Genomic DNA, 22,896 nt, shown 5'->3' with positions numbered 1-22,896 from the left:
GAGGCTAACAATTTTTTTACCTAACCTGTGTTCCCTGGGAATTGAACCCACAAATTTGCGCTGCTACTGCAATGCTCTACCACTTGAGCCACAGAAACTCAAATGAGGTGACGGTTTTAATTGATCATTCCCCTTCAATGCAACTATAGGTTAAAGGTAATTGCATGTGTAAGAGAGGCAGACGATGCACAAGTTCTCAGTGTAACTGTATGATGGAGAAGAGGCTTCTGAAGCAGCTGCACTGATGAGCATCTGTCTCTCGCTGACAGGCGGACGTCACAGACGAGAAACACCCTGCAAACGACATGCCACCAAAAAAATAAGTTCCTAGGAGTAATATAATAAACCAGCTCACTTCCTCTGGCAATTGCCGAAGTGGCGGAAGTACGTCAGTTTGTAAGACTCCGAGCGTTTACACTTCGCAGTGCGATATCTGACGAGCAAGAACAGAGGGAACAGGAGATGTGAATCATCCGCTGTCTCTTTAAAGCCACCGAGCGAAGCTTCGCGTATTCCGACAAACACACCGACGTTTCCCTTCAGCCGCGGCGCGCGGACAGCGTTCAGGAATGGAGGCGTTCAACTTACTCTCCGCTGGATAAAGAACTCTTTTCCTGGTTGGATATGGTTTGTTTTTGTCGGATTGTGTGCTGAAGAAGGATTTCTGGGGGATATTACAGTGTTCTCAGCTGGACGCGGACCGTGTCGTCTCGGATGGTTCCGTGGCGTCTCTTCACATTGAAACTTGCCGATGCATGAGTTCCTTTTCGTGGATTCTTTGACAAACACGCGGATGCTTATTTTGTTATTTCTGGCACAGCGGGTCATGGATCGGGTGGAAATTAAAGCAGGGCCAGCAACGTGAATCCAGCGTGCGGTCTGCAGCACACACACACACACACACTGATGTTGTTGTATTCTGTTGCAACAAAGTTGCCGTGCGCTTGGAATCCACGCGACCGTAATTAAACACCCATTTCGCACCTGTTTAAATAAAGCAAGGCGTTTCGGTCCTGTGACGCCGTGCTTTGGATTACACACACACACACACACACACACACACACACACACACGGCTCAACCTGCATGATCACATTTGTTTGTTTACCACGTTACGGATCTTAACATCCAAGGTCATACTGTAAATTGTTTACAGGCTCCAGTATCTATGGTTGCGTTTTATTGATCGTGTGGAATCGATTGGTTTAGACGTGATCGAGTGTCATTTAAAAAAAAAAAAAAAATCCTGGGGGGCGGAGGGAGGACATCGCACCGATTTTAAAATGGAAGGGAAAGTGAAGCAGAGTCGCAGATCCCGTTCGCAGCGCGAGAGGGGACGGAAACGGGAGGCGCGCGCCGGGGAAGCCCAAAATCGGAGCCCCTCGTCTGGTTCCGAACGGGAGCGAAGTCCCGGTAAAAACGCTCCGCCGCGCTCGACCTCCTCGAGCAAAACCCCGAGACCCCCCCGGAGGAAGAGACGCGAGTCTGGTTCTCAAGAGGAGGATATTATTGATGGATTTGCTATAGCCAGTTTCATCAGTTTGGACCGTCTCGAGGTAAGAACCGGGTTTCTTATTCGAACCACGTCTAAGTTTATTATTTATTAATGTGATTGTGATGACATAACTGCTCGCCGTGTGCTGAACAGGTGTTTTCTCTCGTCGCAATGTCGCATTCCAGAAGTGCCGTTCCATGTGAGCGTTTTCTGACGTCATAATACAGTGATAGTTCCCGTCGTGACGTCACAGAGGTCACACGGTTGTTGCTGTTTGTTTGGCAGTGAACATTATGAAGGGTCTGTTTGAGCTTTGAATAACAAGAAATTCAGTAGTGACCTGAGTTTATCATGTGTTTAAGTGCTTGAAGGATTCATTTAAAAATATTGGGAAGTTGTGGTTTTTATGGTTTTGTTTTTATATTATTTTGTTAATGAAGAGAAGTAAAATAATGTACTTGGGAGTTTAATTGTAATTAATGTAATATCAAGACGTTTTTGGGGTTACTCATTTGACCTACAGCAATAGTTTTTTTTAAGGTTAAATCTGTGATGTATAATTTCGTTTAACCCAATGACCTCCCTTGACACAGTTATGAGGAACTCCATTATATCTGTTTCTTTGTTTTTGTTTTTGTTTTTTGACCAAATATGGCTTCGTACTTGTTGGGTGCCACACTGACTTTGAATTGGCTATTTAATGTGTACCTAAAATATTAATCATATTTTAAAGCAAACTAGCTAGAAAGATAATTGTGATTTCTATTTAATCCAAGTTACACTGCATAGATATTTAACTTAAAGCCCTACTTTTTTTGTTGTTTTCTTTAATCAGAAACCGTAAAGTTGTAAGTTCAACATCGATCTAGTCATTTTGTTTTCGTGTTTGATATTGACAAAACAGAAATCACCAGCATTATGTCCTGTTTGCTTCTGTAAGTCAAGGGGAACTACTGTAAACCTTCATAGAGTGAATGTGTGTGTGTTCCAGACAGGATCATTGATTCATCAAGTGTGTTTAAACATGTTGTACCAATAGAGAAGCTAATAAGGGCAAGTGAACAACGGCTTTACATCATAGGTGTTGTCCAAACAGCCTTGTGGAGCGTTGTATAGTCCGCTGAAGTGGAGGGTTATTGGTTAGTGAGTGTGAGCCTGGGTGGGTACGTTCATGACAAATGACATTGACCTAACATGAGCAGTGAGCTGTAAAACAGGGCTCAGTCACAAAAACAAACAGAGATATGCTTCTACATTGACTGTGAAAACAGTTGACAGAGTACCTTCCGAGAGTGAATGATTTATGTGTTACGGTTATATAAAAAAAGTCAGGTTGTGTTCATTTAAACATTAACGTGCTAATTGAGTGGTAATTTCTCTGCTTTGCAGATGTGTACAGGTTAAATTTTCATAAATGCATTCATTTTTGATAACAAACACTGATAACAGTGAAGATCTGAGCCTTAGAGACTAGTTCTGCTCATGTAAGTTGCTCATAGCGCATCACTTAATATAAGGATTTAGCAGATGTTCTAGTTGGCATGATTCTTTTGAGAATCCACCCACACGAGCAGCGTAATTCAGGCCACTGCAGATAAATGCATCTTTCTGTGAACTTTTCCTCGTGTTTTGCATGTCTGATGAACAGTTAAGTGAGCAGAGCTCTCCATCTGGCAAAGGAAAAGAAATCCATCCGATGCATTTGTTTGCTACTTGATGATTTGCTTCTGAATCCGCTTACCTGCTGTGTCTATGAATTTTCCGGGGAGATTGAAATGTCAGCTGCGGGATGTGATGTGGTGTGGTAAAAGCTTTGAGATGCATTTTAGCAAAATTACATAATGCCTCCCAGCCCTTTAAATCCTTCTGTGTAATGAAGTACTTAATTGATACGAATGCTGCAGTTATTCCCCCTCATGAGAACGAGGAGGCTTGTGTTAGTGTGTGGTTTTGCTGGAAACAGGATGTTGGAAAAGTTGGAATTTTAATTGTATAATGATATGTTATGTTATTGTGAAGTGTTTCATTTGCATTTCTGTGTTATCCGATCTCTGTTTTGCCTCATCGTGACTGTACGACTTCACTGACACAGAAATGAACATCACTTTCAGTGATAAATAGTTAAAACAAAGTCGAGGCTGATGGTATCATTGTGGAAACTCAGGATTTTTTGGGAAGTGCCTTCGATAAAGCATTGTACTGGAATGTGACGTCTCCAGTTTGGTGAGTTCTTTAAAGTCATCGTGAATGGATTTTAATTTTCTATTTGAATGTTCAGTGAGGTTTACTTAGTTTTTGCGTGTAAAAATCATTACTATTTTTTATTTTTTTTAAAGGTCACTTAACAGCCACCGATTGGCTAACATGACATCATTGCTTTACATTGCCATTTACCTTTTTAAATGGCCCCTTGTTAATGCACATGATTAAGTGTTTTGTAAAACATCATCCAAAAAAGTCACAAGGCATTATAAAATAGTATACTTATTATTTGTGAAGTGAATAAACATCAGTTTAATGGGCCTGTGGTTCAGTGATGTAAAACTATTTATAAGTGTCTTGTTCTAGAGCCAGTCAGATGTCAAAAGATCAAGGATGTTTTAATGTCTCATCATGACCCCTTTTAAGATATGAGAATGATGATGAAAACATGTTTGTCTATATTTGCACATTTCCGGGTCTAAAGGTGTCAAACCTATATTGATAACTGTTCTAAATACATTGCAAATCAGACAGGAGGGTGGAGAGATGGATGTTTTTTGACCTCTGCATGTTTGTCTCTCGGAGAGAGTGAACAAGTGAGTGTTGGAGATGAAGAGGTGGACATGAGGGAATTCTAATGAAAATCTTTTTTTAAGATTTAATCGAGGTGAGGTGATATAGTTTTTCATTAGTATTTGTTTGACTTCGACACTAGTCAACACAATGTTCTGCGAGAGACTGTAAACAGTAAGCAATAAACCTTTTCAAGGCCAAGTTTGAAAATTCACCTTATTTTCCACTTGTACTATTTTCTGGCAATTTATTATTATTTTTTTTTCACGAAGCACCCGCTGGCAGAGAAATCTGTTCAGGGAAGACCGAAACGACTGACTAGCGTTAGTGCTCCTCTGAAAATTGCAATAAAAATAATGGGGAAGAAATTGAGAGGAGTCATAATTGGCTCATTAAGTAATAGTGTTTTCTTTTCAAACATGCAGAGCTTCCCTAGTCCGAGTTTCTCATCCTGTGAAAACTATTACTGTTAAACACTTGCATGTTGAATTTGAGGATATGTTTTCCTGCTATGATTTATGAGCATATGCATGTTTTTTGACTTGTGTAGTTCTCTCTGACATCATAGAAGTGTTTGCTATGAACTTGTTTCCGACGTGTTGGAGCCTGTTTTGACTTTCGTTTTCAGGGCTTTTGGTTTTCTGAGTTGTGGTTGTGGTTTGCCGGCTTGTTTCTGGGTGTTGATGAATAATTTCTCCAAACAAGTTTCAAATCATTATATGCACAGGTTTGTCGGCCAAATATATCAAACAAGGCCTGAAGACTTTGAAGTTGCTAATTATTGCTTATTTATTTTTCATAAATTCATATCACAGTTGAGCTCTCACAATAAATGGTGAAGAGCACTAACAGTACATAACGTTTTACTAAAACATTTTAACATGAAAAAATGCCTTGCAGGGAACTATTTTTTTCGATGCAAATTAATTGTTAAATTGTTTTAAATCGATTCACTTGTTCACAGAAATAGTTAAATGTTAAAGTTAATGGTCAAATAAAAAGCTAATTAAAACCATCACCATGTTCACATTGTTTCTTTATTCAATATTGCCGACATAATCATTTCTGATAAATCGCTCTCAGTATTACTCACACACGTACATTATTGCTTCTAGTTGGCACAGCTGTAATAAGTGTGTGTGTAGTCTTATATGTTGAGCCTCTGTGTGTGTGTCTAAGAGCATGTTTTCTTTATAAATGACGCTTGCTGTGAAAGCAATTAGCGTAACAATTGTCGACAAGCTCCTGCTCTGAACGTGAGATAGCTGCGTCGGCTCCACGGGGAGAAGCCTTTATGGTCTGACTGATACTAACAATAATTGCTGAGAGTGCTATTCCCACATTGAAATAAGATATGGAGATGGGAGAGGTTCTCTGAGGCCTTTCTTGCTCTCTCACACTCCTACCCTGCCCGAGTATGTCTTAGTACATTTACGCTTTGTTGATTGGTGTGAAATGAAAGGCCTAATGCCTATGTAACCTTTTCAGAGTTAACCTGGATCTTGATTGGCTTAGCGTTAGCAGGAAAGGTCATCAGACCCATTGCAAAATGTTTTTATATGTCCCGTCGGATCTGATGACTTCTTGAAAAATGTTCTTCCATTTAATAAATTTTAGCATTTTTTGCATTTTGCAAAAGTAATTTTTATACACCAAAAATATCAAGGAGTAATTGATGAAAGGCCATTGAATTATTAGAAAATAATGCATGATACATCTTGGGTGTGCAGTATTTTCATTGTTCCGCTTATTCTATGCTCACCACCTCAAGACATTTTTCTGATGTTGTATTTGAGAGATATATTAAGTGTCTGTGAAGTTGCTAGGCTATTACTGATGAAATCGCCAAAGCATAGCTGGCAACATGTTTCCGTGTGTGTCCATAGTGTGTGTATGTGTATGTGCATTTGTAAGGGATAGAGAGCGGGAGAAATAGACCGTGCTTTCCATACATAATAAAACGTAATTTTGTGGCAATATTGTTGTTTTTGTATTGTTTACTATATTTATTTGCTTGGTCAGTGTTGTTGTGTGTTTTGGCTCTTTTGCTGCTGTAGGCGGTAAGGACCCTTAAATAAAAAAATCATTTGGTGAAGTGATATGGGCATTTAATGCGATCAAGACCGGCCTGGAACTACTTTATCTGTGCATTTCCCAGTAAATAACTGCATGCTTTGGAACATTCATAAACCAATCAGATTCAAGCATTCAACAGCCCTGGAAATAGTGGTCAAATGGGTTTTGACATTGGCTTTCTGTTTGAACAAAAAGTGTCAATAGGTTGCATTAACAGTCACTTCTATATTCAATATTAAGAAATTAAAAGGTGCATGAATCTGTATATAGTGTTTTTTTTTTTTTGTGCTAAGACTATAAGAACATTTTTAAAGAGCACATACGTTCTATCAATGGTACTGAAAAAAAAAAAAAAAAACATTTGTTCATAGCTTTGAGTGAACCAGAATAGCCAGAATGTACATTTCTGAGAACCTTCACTGTTAGCTGGGATGTCCTTTCTTTTTCTGTCTAGAATAACACACTGCGTATAAACATCATTCTGAATTAGCCAGCGTCAGCAGCACATAAACGGAAGTTGAGCGACCACGCTGCCCTTTCACCACCACCACCACAGTTCAAGAGGTGTCATCTTGATTGTTTGACTAAAAGATGGCTGAAATGATGAACCATATACTGTAGCGTTTAAAGCTACGGCCGCAGCAGTGGCTCAGATGCCAGTGCTTCACTCTGTATTCTGGCTTACAGCTTAATGACTTCCTGCCAGGGCTAAAGTATGTGCTCACTTCATAAATCCCCCCCTATTTTCGGCCCTAACCTCCCCTCTCACGCACCGCTCCAGGTGCTGATGAAACCGTTCCACTTCTGCATAATCATATTTCCTCCAGCATGAGCCAAAAACAGCCAGAGCTGCTTTTCTCTGGAACTCTCCACCGAACTCGTCCCCCGTGATTCCAAGACTTTTAAATGGTTAAGTGGAGACTTAGATTCTGATTAGATACAGTAGGTATGCTTGTACAGAATTAGAAATAAGTAGGAATTATAGAACAGAGGTGGAACTATGGTGCCACACCTTTCCAGAAAACTGACAGATAAAGCATACCCATATAGGCTAACTTTTCTATTACTGCGTAACTTCATAGTGCAGACCTAGGCTGTACAGATATTTTTATATGCCGAAAAAATATATAAACGCTACTTCTTCCGTTTTACTGTTGCTGAAGTGTAGTCTCGAGCGTGGCGATGATCTGTGGTTAGTGAACATTGACGTGCAGCATCAACACTTCCAGAGTAGACATCCTCAAGCTGTCACAGCGGGAGTCAATGCTGGTTGCTTCCAGTGTAAATGTGGTTTTATTGTCTGTAGGCAAGTTCTGGATGGGGGTCTGATGTCTTGGAAAGACATGTGCCAGCAATCTTACAGGTGTGATGTTAACATTCTAGAACAGGATTATTGTGCCAGAGTCATTGAGTGTGTTTACATGCTCCCTCATAATGCAAACGATCAAAATAATGCAACTAATCTCATTATCGTAGTAACCATTATGACATTAATCTATGTGGTTTTAATCACAATAAACAGTGGCCAGTAACATACATAAATATGCAAGTTTATTTGTGCTGTGCAGTATGCATAATTAACATTTAATAATCAGAAAAATTAAAATGGCATGTCAACTGGAATGAAGAGGTTTTCTCGTGTCGTGTACTCTGATTTTTGCAAATTGTAAGCAAAGTCATTGTGTGTTTCAGAACAATGGCTCTGTTAAAGCAACACTATGTAGCTTGAACCGTGTTCAGAATTTGCAAAATGTATATGATGAGTGAGTACAGCATAAATTCATCTACCAAACCGCCTTTTTGTCTAATCCCAAATCACTATGGCACATTTAAAATAAGTGATTATTTTTGGACTATTGTAGCCGGAGTAACATGCATGCGTGTATCGCCATAGACATAAACTTGGAGAAGTAGTTACTAATTTTTAATAATCATGGATGGTTTGTACAGTGAAATAAATAGGCATATCTTTTTTATAAAGGGCTTTCTATGTATTTTATTTTTTATCATCTATGGACACATGTCTAATAATACTGTATTGTTTTTCATCACGGATGTGTCTTTCACTTAAAACTAGCCTCATTCTTTGAGAGAAATATGAACCACACAACATTAAATATGGGTTCACTTACAGAGGATAAACATGATTTGTGCTGACCACATTGTGCTGTGTGTGGTGAATTACTGGCTGCTGAGAGCATGAACCTATTGCAATTCAACTGTCATTTAGAAACATGCAGACTGCAAATGACACTTTCACTGCTGTTTAAGCATTTACAAGTCTGTCATGTTAATTATTCTGCATATTGTTGGGCCTATGCAATTCATGGTAATATCAATACATTTTAATGTTTGTTTTTTTTAAAGGAAAAGTTCACCCAAAATTTGAAGTCTACTGAAAATGTACTCGCCGTCAGTCCATCTTCATTAGAACACCTCACAATGGGATCCACTGTAGTGAATGGGTGCCGGCAGAATGAGAGTCCAAACTGCTGATGAAAACATCACAGTATTTCACAAGTGTTCCACACCACTCCAGTCCATCAGTTAATGTCTTGTGAAGTGAAAAGCTGTAGGTTGAGCTGCGTGTGGATTTTTGTGATGTTTTTATCAGCTGTCATTCTGACGGCACCCATTCAGGATCCATTGGGGAGAAAGTGATGGAAGGCTGATAAAGAGACTAATATACAATCGAATGGCCTGATGTTAAGTACATTTATAGAACACTTTATATTTGGGTTAAATTTTGATTTATTGAAATATTTTTGGTTTCTAAAATATGAAACCATTGACATTGACATGACTTTGTAGCATTTGGTATATCTAATTGAAATTTTTATCTTGTAAATACAGTGCTGTGTGTCTACGGCATTGTTTTTTATTTTCTTTTTTTCATGTAAATGCCATTAGAGGCTATACAGCGTGTTTTTCACATGGTCAAATGGTGTTTGTGGGGAGCAGCTGTTATGTTGATGTTGTAGCTTTTCGACTGAGCAACAGAGAGGCCCTCACAGTCTGGCTGCGTTGAGGCTGGAAATAGCACACTGCTACACACACATGCCCACACACACACACACACACACACACACACACACACTGCTGCTAAAGCACATGAGTGACACTTCACTAGAAATAAAAGAAAAACACCCTAGTCTGCGGGGAGGGACACTGTTGTGCTTGACTGGCATCAGTTTCAAGTCAACTGTATTGCAGTTGTTAGTGGAAAATTGTCTTTTTCTGTCCGATGTTTTAACCTTAGTGACGTGACATCAGATGACAGCAGTGATGGATGTGGATTTAGCACACTTCATAAATGCCACATCATGAAATAACGAGGTCATAAACATTTTTTGATCATTGTCATTTTTCCTCAAGGTCAACTTTTAATGCAAATGTTTCTTGAATCAAAAATTTTAATTTAATGTTATAACCGCTTTCTGTCCTTTCCTTGACCCTTTAACCCAATAAGGTCTGTAATACCTGCAGCTGTCTGCTAGCTTTCCAATTCATGGCAGTGCTTTTTACTTCTAGATTGGTGTTTGTGAAAGTGAAAGCTTCTAACAAGAGGATTAAACAGCCCATGCTAACTGGTCTTTATCACATGGGTGGACTTTTGGACTGTATTAAAGCTGATTAAGGCACTGTTTGGATTGGCTAACGTTTTTGAATGTGAAATATGTAACCACATTGTTTCATAACCATGAAGATATAAATAAGATGTTTTTGTAGTTTTTTTCTCAATACATGCTTTTTTTTTTTTTTACGGTAAAACATGTGCTCATAGTCTTTAAATTCAAAAGATTGCGAATTTTTATTTTTGTTTTGTTTCCTATGCAATATATCCTATATTTGTTACTTAAACTCATATAAGCCTTTTAAAAAAAGTTGTTATAGCCAGTCTTAAAATAGTTTTCAATAATTTTCAAACATCACACTACTGTTCTTTTTTTATACTTTCCAAGACTTCATTTATTTGATCAAAAATACAGTAAAATGGCATTACTGTGAAATAGTAAAAAATCTGATTTTTTTTTTTCCAGTTCTCACTGATGAATGGATAGTTGAAAAGAAACATTTCTGTAAAATATTAAAATCTAAAAATAAAAAAAAGTTCTAAAAGATTATAAATAATGCACGCTAATAAAACAAACAAACAAAAAAAAAACAGTGCGTGTGTGACCAATCTAAGTTAGCTTGTCAATTATGTGATCTCTTGCCTGTTGTTAACTTTTATTTTTGAGCAGTTATAGCAAAATAATTTGTAAAATTGTTAATGCATCAAATTTTTGCGAATATCGCTTTTCAATTCTTTTTTCCAAATTAAATTGTTCATGACCACTTTAACACCTTTTTTAGTGCAGTGGAGGTTGAACGATTAAATTACTGTTGGGATTGTTTTGTTATTATGGCTGGCTGATACTTTTTGATTTGGCAGTTTCTTTTTTCCTAGAGGATGCAGAAGACCACCTCGGTTAAGTCTTAAGAGCCATTCACTTCTCTTTTCAGAAACGCTGGACTCCCGCAGCCCGTGCCTTGGGCAGGTTTATTCTGTACGCTTCAGAACTGGCACACTGTCTGGCTGTTTATTGGTTTTGTAATAGGATCCATATCAGGAATTTTGGCAGACGTAAAGAGTAAATGAGCTAACACGCATTTGGACCCCACAGGCTAAATAACAGCCATTGTTTAGTGCAGAAAGCACAATAGTGTTTCTGTCTCAACGCCACTTCCTTAACGCTTCGCAGAGCCAGAGAGAGATCTAACAAAGCTTTGGTTAAAGTAATCACTAATTGTGTGATTTCCTGACCTGACGTTTTTGGAAAAGCTCAAAGCATGTCTATTTAGGCTGTGAAATTACTGTGATTCTCACTCCTAGCTGTATGTTGTACTACACAACACCTATTTTATTTGTCGGTCTGCACTCCATGAAGAAGGGGAGGTGGGGTGGTTGGCACCAGCCCCGCAATAATCTCTCCAAACCCTGCTGACACATGGGTGTGGTGCACGTACATGCTTCACACAGCTATGAAATGCCTCTGTGGCGTTTGGTCCTTTGAAATCTTGCTAGAATTTCTCTAGGCTGCTGGCTTGTGATCCGAGGTGCTGACCGCATTGCGGGCATTTTTAAAATGTATACACAACTAATCACTTCACTGTTGAATTCTCTGGGCGCTGCTTTCTGCTGAGAGTCCTGGACTGAATTTCACGTGTCAAGTTTCCTGAGACCAAAGTGTTAGAGAGTGAACTTTCATTTGGAAATCTGATGCTTAAATATACTTGCCGTAGGCATGACAAGATTGATAAATGCTTAGATTTTAATCGTTTTATAATCCCTTAGTATAAAATGCTGTGATTAGTGGTCGACCGATATGTGTTTTTTTTGACAGTCGATGCCGATATCTTGGAAATCAGGGGGGCAGTTAGCCGATATAATGCCGATATTATTTAAAAAAAATTATTATTATTAATATTGAAGAAATTTGAAATCATTTGACAATGGATTAAAAAATAAATGTGTAAAATAAACCATACGTATACTTTAGACGACATGTATTTTTCACAAATAAATATTTAATACAAATATAATAAAAAGGAAGTAAACAAAGGAAGTAATGTTTGCCTTTCTATTACTAATAGGCCTAATATAAAAGCAATCCTTATAATACTTTCTGTATACATTAATTCCTTTTGTTTAACCATTCTATCTAAATTATTAGACATACTTCTATCTGTATTAGACAGAACTGTTAACGACGAGGACGAACAAGAGAACGAGTGAGAGCCAAAACCGATATATCGGCCGATATTTGCCATTTTTCAGGTCGACCACTAGATGTGATTCAAACCCAAATGATTCTTTCTTCAGCAGACAAAAGTAAAATTGGTTGTTTACACTAAAACTAAAGTCATGGCAATTAGTTAATGAGGATGCAAAGAAATTATGTTCTTTTGTCAAAGTTTCCACAAAATATTATGCAGCACAACTGTTTTCAACTTTGATGATGATGATAATCTGAAATATTTATTGAGCAGCAAATCAGGATTTTAGAATGATTTCTTAAAGATCATGTGACACTGAAGACTGGAGTAAATTCAGCTGAATCACAGTAATAAAATTTTCAAATAGATTAAAATAGGTAACTTTTAAAATTGTAATAAGTTTACAATATTACAGTTTTAACTGTACTTTTGATCAAGTAAATGCAGTCTAGTGAGCATGAGAGACTTCTTTAAAAACCTTACTATCACCAAACATGATTTTCTGTTTCTTTAAATTAGTCTTCTTGCTCTTGAATGATAAAATGTTAAGGACTTGACTAAAACAGATATGATTGCAAAACTTTTGGAAAGTTTTTATACTTGCATATGGAAATCTCAAACAGTTCTACAGTAATCAGAAAGCAATGGCAGCAGAGTTTTCTCCTCTGTCGCCTGCTGTATTTTCTCTTCCTGTTGCTGTCTGTCTCTCTCTCTCTCTCTCTCTCTCTCTCTCTCTCGAAGCACCTCATGTAGTGTGTTTATGTATGTGATGGCTCTCAAAACATCTTGTTAGACATAATCAGTTTGTTAGCAGGCTGCTAAAAACGGCAGTGCTCTGCTCTCGTCTACCCACATACTCACACAGATACTCACACACAAACAAACAAACCCGAGCATACTGTCTGCAACTGAAAACCTGACAAGATGCCAAACTTGACATAGATTTATTTCAAAAGGCAAAGTGCTGTGTGCTACTGAGCAAGGCAACAGAGACCGTTAAAGGAACAGTTCACCCAGTAATTCAAATGATGTAATTTTCTCACCTCCTTGGCATTAAACTTCCTTTTATATATCTTCAAAGTTTTACAGTAGCTTTGCTCGTAATAGTCTCCTTCTCTGAAGTTGAACTGGAGCAGTCTGAATTGTGAACAAATCATTAGTATCACTAAGTAATATTCTTTAACAGTATTCTGTTAAATGAAAGCCGTACTTGTTTTGTCGAGATCCATGGATGTGCTTTCCACATCCTTATGGTGTGTTACATCCTCTCATTTTCTTCTGCTTTCCCTAGAGATGCATTTGTGGAGCATGAGTGAATCTAGCAGTTCTTCCTCTTACTGCTTTAGTCACCATAATATATTGAATTCTCTTCTATGGTTTACAGACATGATAGACTGTAAGAACTGTCAAGTCTCATTTAGAACGTGATCTGTAACTTATTTTGAGTATTGTTTTTTTGGCCCTCAGGAGTTAAAGCGGTCATTTTTAGTGAACTAGTTCATAGTGCTGTCACCAAACATAATTAAAAAAATAATGACCGTTTTCAAACAGCCCCCCCCCCCCAAAAAAAATAACTTACACTGTCTGCCATAGTTTAGCCAATCAGATCCCACCCCAAATTCAAAACATTAATCATCTTGGTTGGCTACAATTGCTTTGCTATATTTGTTTGTAGGGCTGTGCAATGTTTCCCAAATTTGTAATCTATACACCAATATTACAAATAATAAAAATAATAATGTATAATATAATCTATTATTATTAATAGTAACATTAGTATTGGCAAATAACAATGATTATTTATATTTGTTAATTATTGCTAAAAATATAAATGGTTCTTATCATAATTTTTTTTGTAGTAGTAGTAGTATTGATAAATGTATACATGTTACTTATTAAAAAATTATTACTATTTAACTAAAATAAAAAAAGTACTTAAGAATTCTAAATATTATTATGATTATCATCATCTTTTTACAGTATAACTCTAAAATTACTTTCCATGTCGGTCTTCATTTTCAAACATTATTTGAATCCATCAAGCTTTTATTTTGGTGGGAAACCATGGAGGCTTCTCTTCTGTTGATGAAAGCTGGTTTATGCATGTTTGCATTACCAAATGTGCTTTAAAAGCATCTTGTAGTCAAACCAGATAACAAGATGATTTTGTGTGGAGCAGACTTTTTGATTCGACAGTTGCACTTAGCAATATCTGGTTTTATTTAGATTAATAGTATCATCGTTTATGCTTATCGGGTAGATCAACGTACGGATGATTAGACATATTCTTTGCATAATAAGCTGGGATAGCAGAAAGTGCTTTATTTACATCAAGTTCAGCCGTGCAGCCAAGGCAGAGCACGCAAACGCACACACACACACACACACACACACACAGAGAAATGCTCATGTTGTGCTTGCTGATGCAGTCCTCTGGTTTAGGTCATCAGAGGTCCCAGTCAAGCGATGGATGACCTTTCCTGGGACGCACACCCCTCTCCTGTACTGATTTTTATTCAGTCCTCCTCTCAATCAGTATTCAGAAGAACGCTGGCATGACTGTGTGCTCGTGTGTTCACCCTCGTAATGCATGCTAGTGAATGACAAAGATAAAAAGGACGTGAAAGAAAACCAACAACGTCTGAGAGATTCTGCAGGGCACAGCCGAGAAAACGACAAGGACGCTCCTCTAAATGGCATTTAGTGTTGTTTTACTGCTCCTCACAAACAAAAGAAAAACAGCAGGGAGGAAATCTGTGCATCAGTAGATTCAAATCTGTTTCATGCCTAGAAGGCATTCTAGACTTGTGTGCTACTGAGGCTTTTTGTTCTGCCGTTTTTCTTTTTTTATATCTCCGCAGTGTCTTGCATTACATGCACAGCTTGATAACTGCAGTTTTGTGTGTGTGTGTGTGTGTCATTGCATCCACTGCAGAAATCTCTAATGAATATTGATAAATGGTTGTTTTGGCAACTGTGAGGTCAGATTTATTTTTCTCTCTCCCTCAGAGGAATCACGAGAGCAATGCACAAGCATGACAGATGTGATTGCATGCAAACAGGCCTCTGCTGAACCCGGCATTCCTCTGCTCTCGTAGACACCAGAGCAGCGGTTTCTGTCCTTGAGGCTAGTAGCCGCTCTATTAGTGTGTTTATACTGAGGCTATACTATTTACTGCCATTTTATGCTTGGCTTAATAAAGTAATTGGTTCATTGTGTACACTGTTGGGAGAACGGGAATGGAAGTGATTTGTCATGTAGCAGATGCTTTCCTATGCGGAGCAACTTTTAGCTTTACAGGGACGATCCAGTCTTTGAGCAGTAAGGTTAAAGGTCTTCCTTAGAAACACTATAGTTCATGAATAATCAGATTTTTGCAAGTTCAGACCTTTTAAAGACAACATTAGATGAATGTTTAGTGGGAAATAATATTATATAATCTATAGCTGATCAACATTAAGACTGGTTCATTTAGCAGTTTTATTTCTGTCAATAAAGATGAAGATTATTTTACAGATACACTATCATTCATTTCATCCACTTGCTGCTCAAGAAACATGTCTTACAGCTGAAAGTGGTTGTGTTTTTCATATTTCACGGTTTGATGAATAGAAAAAGTTTATAGAAGATGACAATAATTTTTTTAATCAATTTAGTGCATCCTTGCAGAATAAAAGTATTAATTTCTGTAAAAAAAAAAAAAAAATGCATTTGTTGTTTGACTAGGTTGTTGCACCCAGAAATATATCCGCTAAAGTTATACATCTGATTCTCTAATACAGCACAATCTTTTGCAAAAGTCATGAGTCACATGAAAGTAATTGTACAGAAATGACAGTTTTGCACTGAGCCCAGAGTAATTAGTGGCTACAGTGGAAACACTTAAAACAGAACATGTGACCTCATAATCATCACTCTAGATGATTGACAGCTGAAATAGCCTCAGGACGTGTAATAACAGGAGTCTCTGTTATGTCAGCCGCTGAGTGTGGCGATAAGATTTTCTACTCTGGCCTAACGCTGCCAGTGATGCACTGTGTTTGCCTTTCTCCAAACGTCCATGTTCAATCCATCTTAGATTGTTTTAGCTAGTACGAGTGTGAGCTTGTTTCTGAAGCAGCTGCCAGACTGACATCCAGAAACCGTTTTGACAGGTTGAATGTCATCTGTCTGTATTTCTCTCTTTCTCCTCGTCTGTCCTTCTCTTTGACTTTGTTACTGGAGCAGTGTTGTGTTTCTTTCTATCTATCAGTGCTTCTGTGCGCTCACTGTCAGTCGCTTGACTTTCAGTGTAATCGAACTTCCAGATGCCAAGGGCAGAGAAGCATTAACATTCAGCGCTCTCTCTCTCTCTCTCTCTGTGTGTGTGTGTGTGTGTGTGTAGGACACTTAGCATGGCTGTTTTTAAGCACATGCCATGCCTACTGACACACACATGCAGTCATGCATTCACTTACAGTAGGAGTGTAGACCAGTGTTATTTCTAACTTTTATTTATTGTATTATAACAAATAAAACTATTTTATTCAGAATATCATATTTATAATGTTTATTATTTTGAAAGGGCTTTTTATTTTAATGTTTCTTTTTCAGCCTTAGTTATATTTTTTTTCTTTTTCAAATATTTAGCCCTTTATTTGTTTAGCTTTAATCTAGTGATCTTAGTAGTTCAATGTAAATTTATTCTGGTAATTTTTCATTTTTATTTATGTTTTTATTTTCTTCATGGAGATGCTTGAGTTGACTTATCTAGTTATAAATAAGTTTATATCTTCAAACACAAAAAAGCTCTGTGCTATTTTGGCTTTACACTTTGAGAAGCAAAGTATTGTACCACGTCACTCCCTAAAACAGTTTAAAATTATATAAACGTATCTTTATATTGTACCTTGTATCTCTTGACATATCCAGAGATTTACCTGTCCGTACATTTGCACGACTCTGCTTTTGTTCTTAAATTAAATATTTAATAACTGCTAGCCAGCGAAAGATTTGATCATACATTGGATCTCTCTCAATCTGTCTCCTGATGCGGTCGAGAAAGAGCTGTACTGGGAGACCTTCTCACCTCCTTTTGTTTTTTTTATTCTAAACTTGATTGCATTTTGTCCGCGTTTGTCTCGGTCATCTCTCATGTTTATTGTCAGGCCTGTAAGATGTTTCCCAGCTGTACTTGTGGTGTGATGTGGGTTTTGATTTCCATCTCTGCTGGTCTGTTGATGGGCGAACTGCAAATGAGCTGTTTTATTCTAAACAATAAGAAATGTATTACATGCATCAGGGAGGGAATACAAAAATTCCTTCTCTTTTACAGTCTGAGGAGGGGTGTATATGGCAAAAATCCACATGATAAGCAGCACACACACACACATACATGCATGCGTACTGTACTAACCCTGAATGAAAAGAAAACACTTGCTGGCAACAACCAGCATCCTTGAATAATGACATTTTGTAACACTTATCTCGTGTTGGCCCTTGACTGAAGGAGCGAGAGAAATCAAGGCATCCTCATGCCTCAAAACTATTTCATGAACATACAGTAAATGTGTATGTGAATAATGCAACTCACAATTATCTTAGTAATCTATGATTTTAGTTGTAGTTGTTGTTGTTATTATTATTAATTGATTATTTCTTTGGGTAATCGGATGAAAACAAATAATTGTAAAAAATTATTATTGGGAGGAAGCACTTTTATGTTCATATTTTATGGACTCATATTTTAGCCGGAAGCAGCAATTAAAAATTGGAATGGCATAATGATGGATTTGTTTCTGACAAACATACAGATTTCACTTCACAAGATGTTAATTGGAGTACTTTTGGATTATTGTGATGTTTTAATCAGCTGTTTGGACTCTCATTCTGACGGCACCCATTCACTGCAGAGCATCCATTGATGAGACACTGATGCAATGCTACATTTCTCTAATTCTAATGAAGAAACAAACTCCTATACATATAGGATGACCTGAGGATGAGTAAAACAGAAAGTGAAACTGCACACATATGTCAAAGCACATTATATAGCAAGCCACATGTAAAGCACTTTCTAAAATGCATTTAAACGTTTAGATTTTGTTTAGGAAAACTCACACAACCGGTGAGTGATTCCCGTGCATAGTGCTTATACATCATATAATCAAAATATTTTGTTAGCACTTACTATAGATTTTTTTTTGACAGCTTAGTTGTTGCTGCCATACAATAATACATATGCTGCATTTCTGACAAATCATCACTGTTTGGTCTGATTTGGTGTGTTTTTTTTCACAGGCAAAGTTACATTTAGTTTTTGGTAGATGTGTGTATTTCTCTCTTTTTTTTTTTTTCTTCACATTACACGGGTCAGTGCATTTGCCCCAAAAACTGTTGAGAAAAAAAAGACGCAATGACCCGCAGCGGGCTGTTTGTAAACGCTTATTGACACTTGTACTGTACATCCATATGTGTAACACTCACTATTTTAATCCCCCCTCAAGGGATGCACTAAACACAACGCCTGCGCACTCACACACACTTGGCTAAGCTTTATAAAATGGTCTTAAGTGTATTAAAAAACATTCAAAACTCTAGCAAAGCCGCAGGTTCAGTGTAGCAGCTGCGAGGTGATTTGGTCAGAACTGTAAATCCTTGATTCTGGAAGGAGCAGCATTCAATTGTTATCAGATTTATGAAATATAGAGAGAGGATGAAATGGTATATTTCCGAGCGAGTTCTGTCCTTGGAGAGTCTGAAAAGAGCTGAGGGTTTGGACCGCATCCTCACATCTGTTGAGCAGAGCACATACCTGACATGTAAAATACAGTCTCGCCAAGTGATTTACTGCTATACGATGCGCAGAAGGCAATCATTTTCATAATTGACATCAGCTAGGATACTTACTGCCACATGGGAACTATTACTGCACTGTTATGCCCCAATAACAAGAGTCAAAAAGCAGAAGTGCTTGTTTATTTATGTTTTTGTCTTCTAGCTTACTTATTGAGCACATCCGTAAATTAAAAATACAAGTTTTAGAAGGTCTCTTATGCCCACCAAGGCTGTTTAAAAAAAAATAAAAAATACAGTAAAACCGAAAAAATTACAATTTAAAAGGATTATCGAATTCAGTTTATTTAAAAATGCTATTTTTGTGATGCAAAGCTGAATTTTCAGCATCGTTCCTCCAGTTTTCATGGACTTTCGGTGGATTTTCAGGATTGTCTGAAGTTGAAAAAAACACCATTTATTTGAAATAGAAATATTTTGTCATATTAGACCATTTTAATACGATGCCACTGAATCATAAACATTTCCTGCTTGTCATCAAAGTATATTAAAACTTGAGCCAATTCAGTCGAAACTAATGTTAACACGGCTGTCATAACATGCTTTCATCAAAATATGGGCCTTTTTTGGATTCTCATTCATGGAAATTAAAAAATATAAAACTGTAAATGGGTTTGGGACCATTCTTCTATAAATGCCTTTATGACACTTTGTCATTTCAATGCATCCTCACTGAATAAAGGTATTAATTCCTATAAAAAAAGATTACGTTTCATTTGTTCTGAGACCCGAGAGCCTGCTGTGATAACTACTATATAGAATCGGCTAATGCTGTGATCTTTATGCATTCTTAACATTTATAATCGAGTGTGGAGGAGATCTGTCTCTTGGCTGAAGCAGTAATGGTTGGTTTAATTCGTCAACACAAGTTCACAACAGACCATCTCTCTTTATCGCGCGCTCACACTGCCTCACAGTTCTGTCAGAATGAAAGGGAGAAGTCTGGCCATCTGCTAGCAGTAGGAATTCACCACACACACAAGAAGCCATTGTTCGGGAGCACTCCTAAGCCACTGCGATTTGCACAGTCTCTCTAAAGCCTATTGTGAAGGAGTTAGCATGACGCTAAAGCTGTGATGGTCGCCTCCAAGGGTGTGAGGGAAACAATTTTTTTTTTTTTTACATTATGCTGGGGATTGATACTGTCTGGACAAAGTTTACGACAACAAACATGCCAGCATTGGTACAGACAATGCTTTTCTACACTATATAAAAAAAAAAAAAGGTTATAGTCAGAAAAGTTGGATGCCTTAATGTTCTCGAAGAATTGCTAGTTCTTTAGAAAACAACTTCTGGGGATTTAGGTCGGCATGAAAAAACTGCATTTACAACCAATTACATTTCTATAATGTGACATTGATAAAGGATATTGAATAAGTCAAAAAAGCAGCATGAGGTTTGATTTTATCTGTCTGGAACTGACTTGACAGGTGGAGGTGAGAGCTAGTAAAGGAAGACATTAAACGTTTTTTCTTTATTATTATTTTCCCCTTTAGATTAATAAATGGACTGATAAATAATGCACTTAATTAATTCAATTTTATTTAATTTTTTTTATGATTTGAATTTGATATTGTTGCATAGAAAACAAGTCTTCACAATCTTTAAATAAAATTATTCTAAAAATGACCTTATTAGCTAACATCAATTTTGATTTCACTTCGTCTCTAAATAACATAGACTTACATTTATTTTTATAAATCAATTTATTATTTTTTTAATTTGTTAATTTTATTTTATGCGTTTTCGTCTCATTTGTCTTAATTTATTTGTATAGATATATTCAGTAGTTTTTTAGTTTTAGCTATAGCAGTTTTAGTACTTCAGTTAACTTTTATTATTTATATGTATATGGAGTTTTGTTTTTATAAAATTTGTTTTAGTTATTTTAGTTCTTCAAACAGAAATTTGAAATGTTGCCTTGGCGCCTAGCTAAAATAAAATGTAAAATTAAGTACAATTTTATGGTTTTAGTTATGCTTGATGTTTAATACCTTGCAGAATAAATTTTAATGTGTGTAATAATGTAAAATCAAAAACTGTAATCTCCATATAACCCATTTGAGAACCAGTGTTGGGCAAGTTACTTTTAAAAAGTAATTAGTTACAGTTACTAGTTACTTCTTCCAAAAAGTAACTAAATTAGTAACTCAGTTACAAATTTTTAAAGTAACTAGTTACTTAAGAAAGTAACTATTGCGTTACTTTCAAGTAAAATTAAATTTTAAATGCTCAAACGTGACCCCACCTCTACCCCTCTTTAAAGGAACTTAAAATACATGTGCATGTTCAATTATTTATGATAAATCTGAATATTTTCACTTAATACAATACATTATTAACAGAAACATGAAACATTGTACACACATCTAAAAAAAAAAGTTGCTGTGGGACAAAGTGAGACTAGCCTCCAATCAAATGGCATGTATGTAGATATTATGTTTATATAGTGGATCAATGCAAATAACACGATAGATTTTTGGGAACTTTTGATATTTCCTTTTATTGTTTCTTTAATTTCTTGAAGGAAAAAGTAATGTATATACTTCCATTTAGAGAAGGCTACTTTTGGATTATTTGGGCTCGTCGCCATACCTGTCTCTGGTTGACTGACTGGCTTGTGTTGTTCGTTGTGTGTCCTGTCCTGTCCGATGATGGGTCGTTCGCGAATGAGCGTTAGTGATGATGGATCGACTCGTTCGCGAATGAGCTTTTGATGAGTCGTTCGCGATTCGCGAATGAGCCAACTCTAAGAGCCGGCTTTTTAGTTGAACTTCGGGAGCTGGCTCGCATATCTGAAGAGCCAACTCTATTTTTTCAAATTTAGCCTATAGAAATTAAATAATTATGTAATAAAAATTGAAATATTATAGTCAAAGTCATTTAAAGAGCCGTTTGTGAGCCAAAGAGCCGGCTCTTTTCAGTGAGCTGAGTCAAAAGAGCCGAATTCCCATCACTACTATGCATGCTTTCGAAAACCCGCCCAACTCTACCTCTGATTGGCTTACAATGAAATTTTACTCTACCTCAGCCAATCGTCAGCATTTATGCGCTTGTCTCGTGCTCTGCCCACTAACCAAGGAAGAACAGTAAAAAAAAGTATTTGCCTCTCGCTCAGAGATCTAGTTGGTCTGATGAAAAAAAAAAAAACAGCTTCATCATCAGTTATAGTAACGCGCCGCATTTTTTGGCAGTAACGGTAACGGCGTTATTAAGATGAGAAGAGTAATTAGATTACTCGTTACTGGAAAAAGTAATGCCGTTAGTAATGCCGTTATTTATAACGCCGTTATTTATAACGCCGTTATTCCCATCACTGTTGAGAACCTTGTACAGCAAAAATGAACCTATTGAGCTGCCACAAAAGAGCCTTTAGTTTTAAGGGTGTAGATGATGTTGATTTCATCTCTGTTGAGACGCCAGCTGCTTCATACTCCACCAAAACATCCTTCAGCCAGATGCCAACTGTCAGTCATTCCTTCTCTCTCCCTCCGTTTTCTTCAACTGTCCGTTTTTTCTTTTCATGTCTCTATTTCTGTCTCTATGACTCTGGCTGCCTGGTTCTGTCCTCTTTCTCTCTCTCTCTCTCTCTCTCTCTCTCTCTCTCTCTCTCTCTCTCTCTCTCTCTAGGCTAGAGTAGAGAGACTGAATACCGAGAGTGTCCTCCAAATGAAACCATTTTAATGACCTATTTTCATTGACCTATAGATCGTGTTGAATCGATTCATTTGACTTAGAAATGACAGGGGGGGTTTTTTGGTAGAGGTGTTTACTGAGAGACCGTAAATGTTCTGTGGTATGTCCGGTGAGCCCAACTGTGGATTTATATCTAAATTTGAATAAAACTTTACAAGCTGTGAGAGCAAACCCCCGATCAGTCTCTAGAGATTCGCTGAAGATTTTAGCAGAAGCCTCCGTGCAGACTGGAGTTATGAGCACCGGGTCTGTAGGTAAAC

The 22,896-nt window shown here is 37.2% G+C and overlaps 1 protein-coding gene across 15 annotated transcripts in view; it reads left to right on the top strand.

The window, feature by feature from the left end:
- Window positions 1-296: 296 nt before the first annotated feature.
- Window positions 297-22,896, top strand: part of LOC127958845 (autism susceptibility gene 2 protein homolog) — a 249,998-nt gene continuing 227,398 nt past the window's right edge. For 7 of the 15 annotated variants that reach the window (XM_052557868.1, XM_052557865.1, XM_052557874.1 and 4 more), the window contains exon 1: window positions 299-1,555. In XM_052557868.1, the coding sequence (XP_052413828.1) occupies window positions 1,283-1,555 (273 nt within the window). In that variant the 5' untranslated portion in view covers window positions 299-1,282. Of the gene's footprint in view, window positions 1,556-22,896 lie in introns of all 15 variants that reach the window. The other 8 variants (XM_052557872.1, XM_052557867.1, XM_052557866.1 and 5 more) reach the window with 4 other exon arrangements.

The sequence above is a fragment of the Carassius gibelio genome, chromosome B5 (genome assembly GCF_023724105.1).
Source record: "Carassius gibelio isolate Cgi1373 ecotype wild population from Czech Republic chromosome B5, carGib1.2-hapl.c, whole genome shotgun sequence".
Classification (NCBI taxonomy): Eukaryota; Metazoa; Chordata; class Actinopteri; order Cypriniformes; family Cyprinidae; genus Carassius; species Carassius gibelio.
Note: the sequence above shows the minus strand (reverse complement) of the source record. Positions and strands in the feature narration are given on the sequence as shown.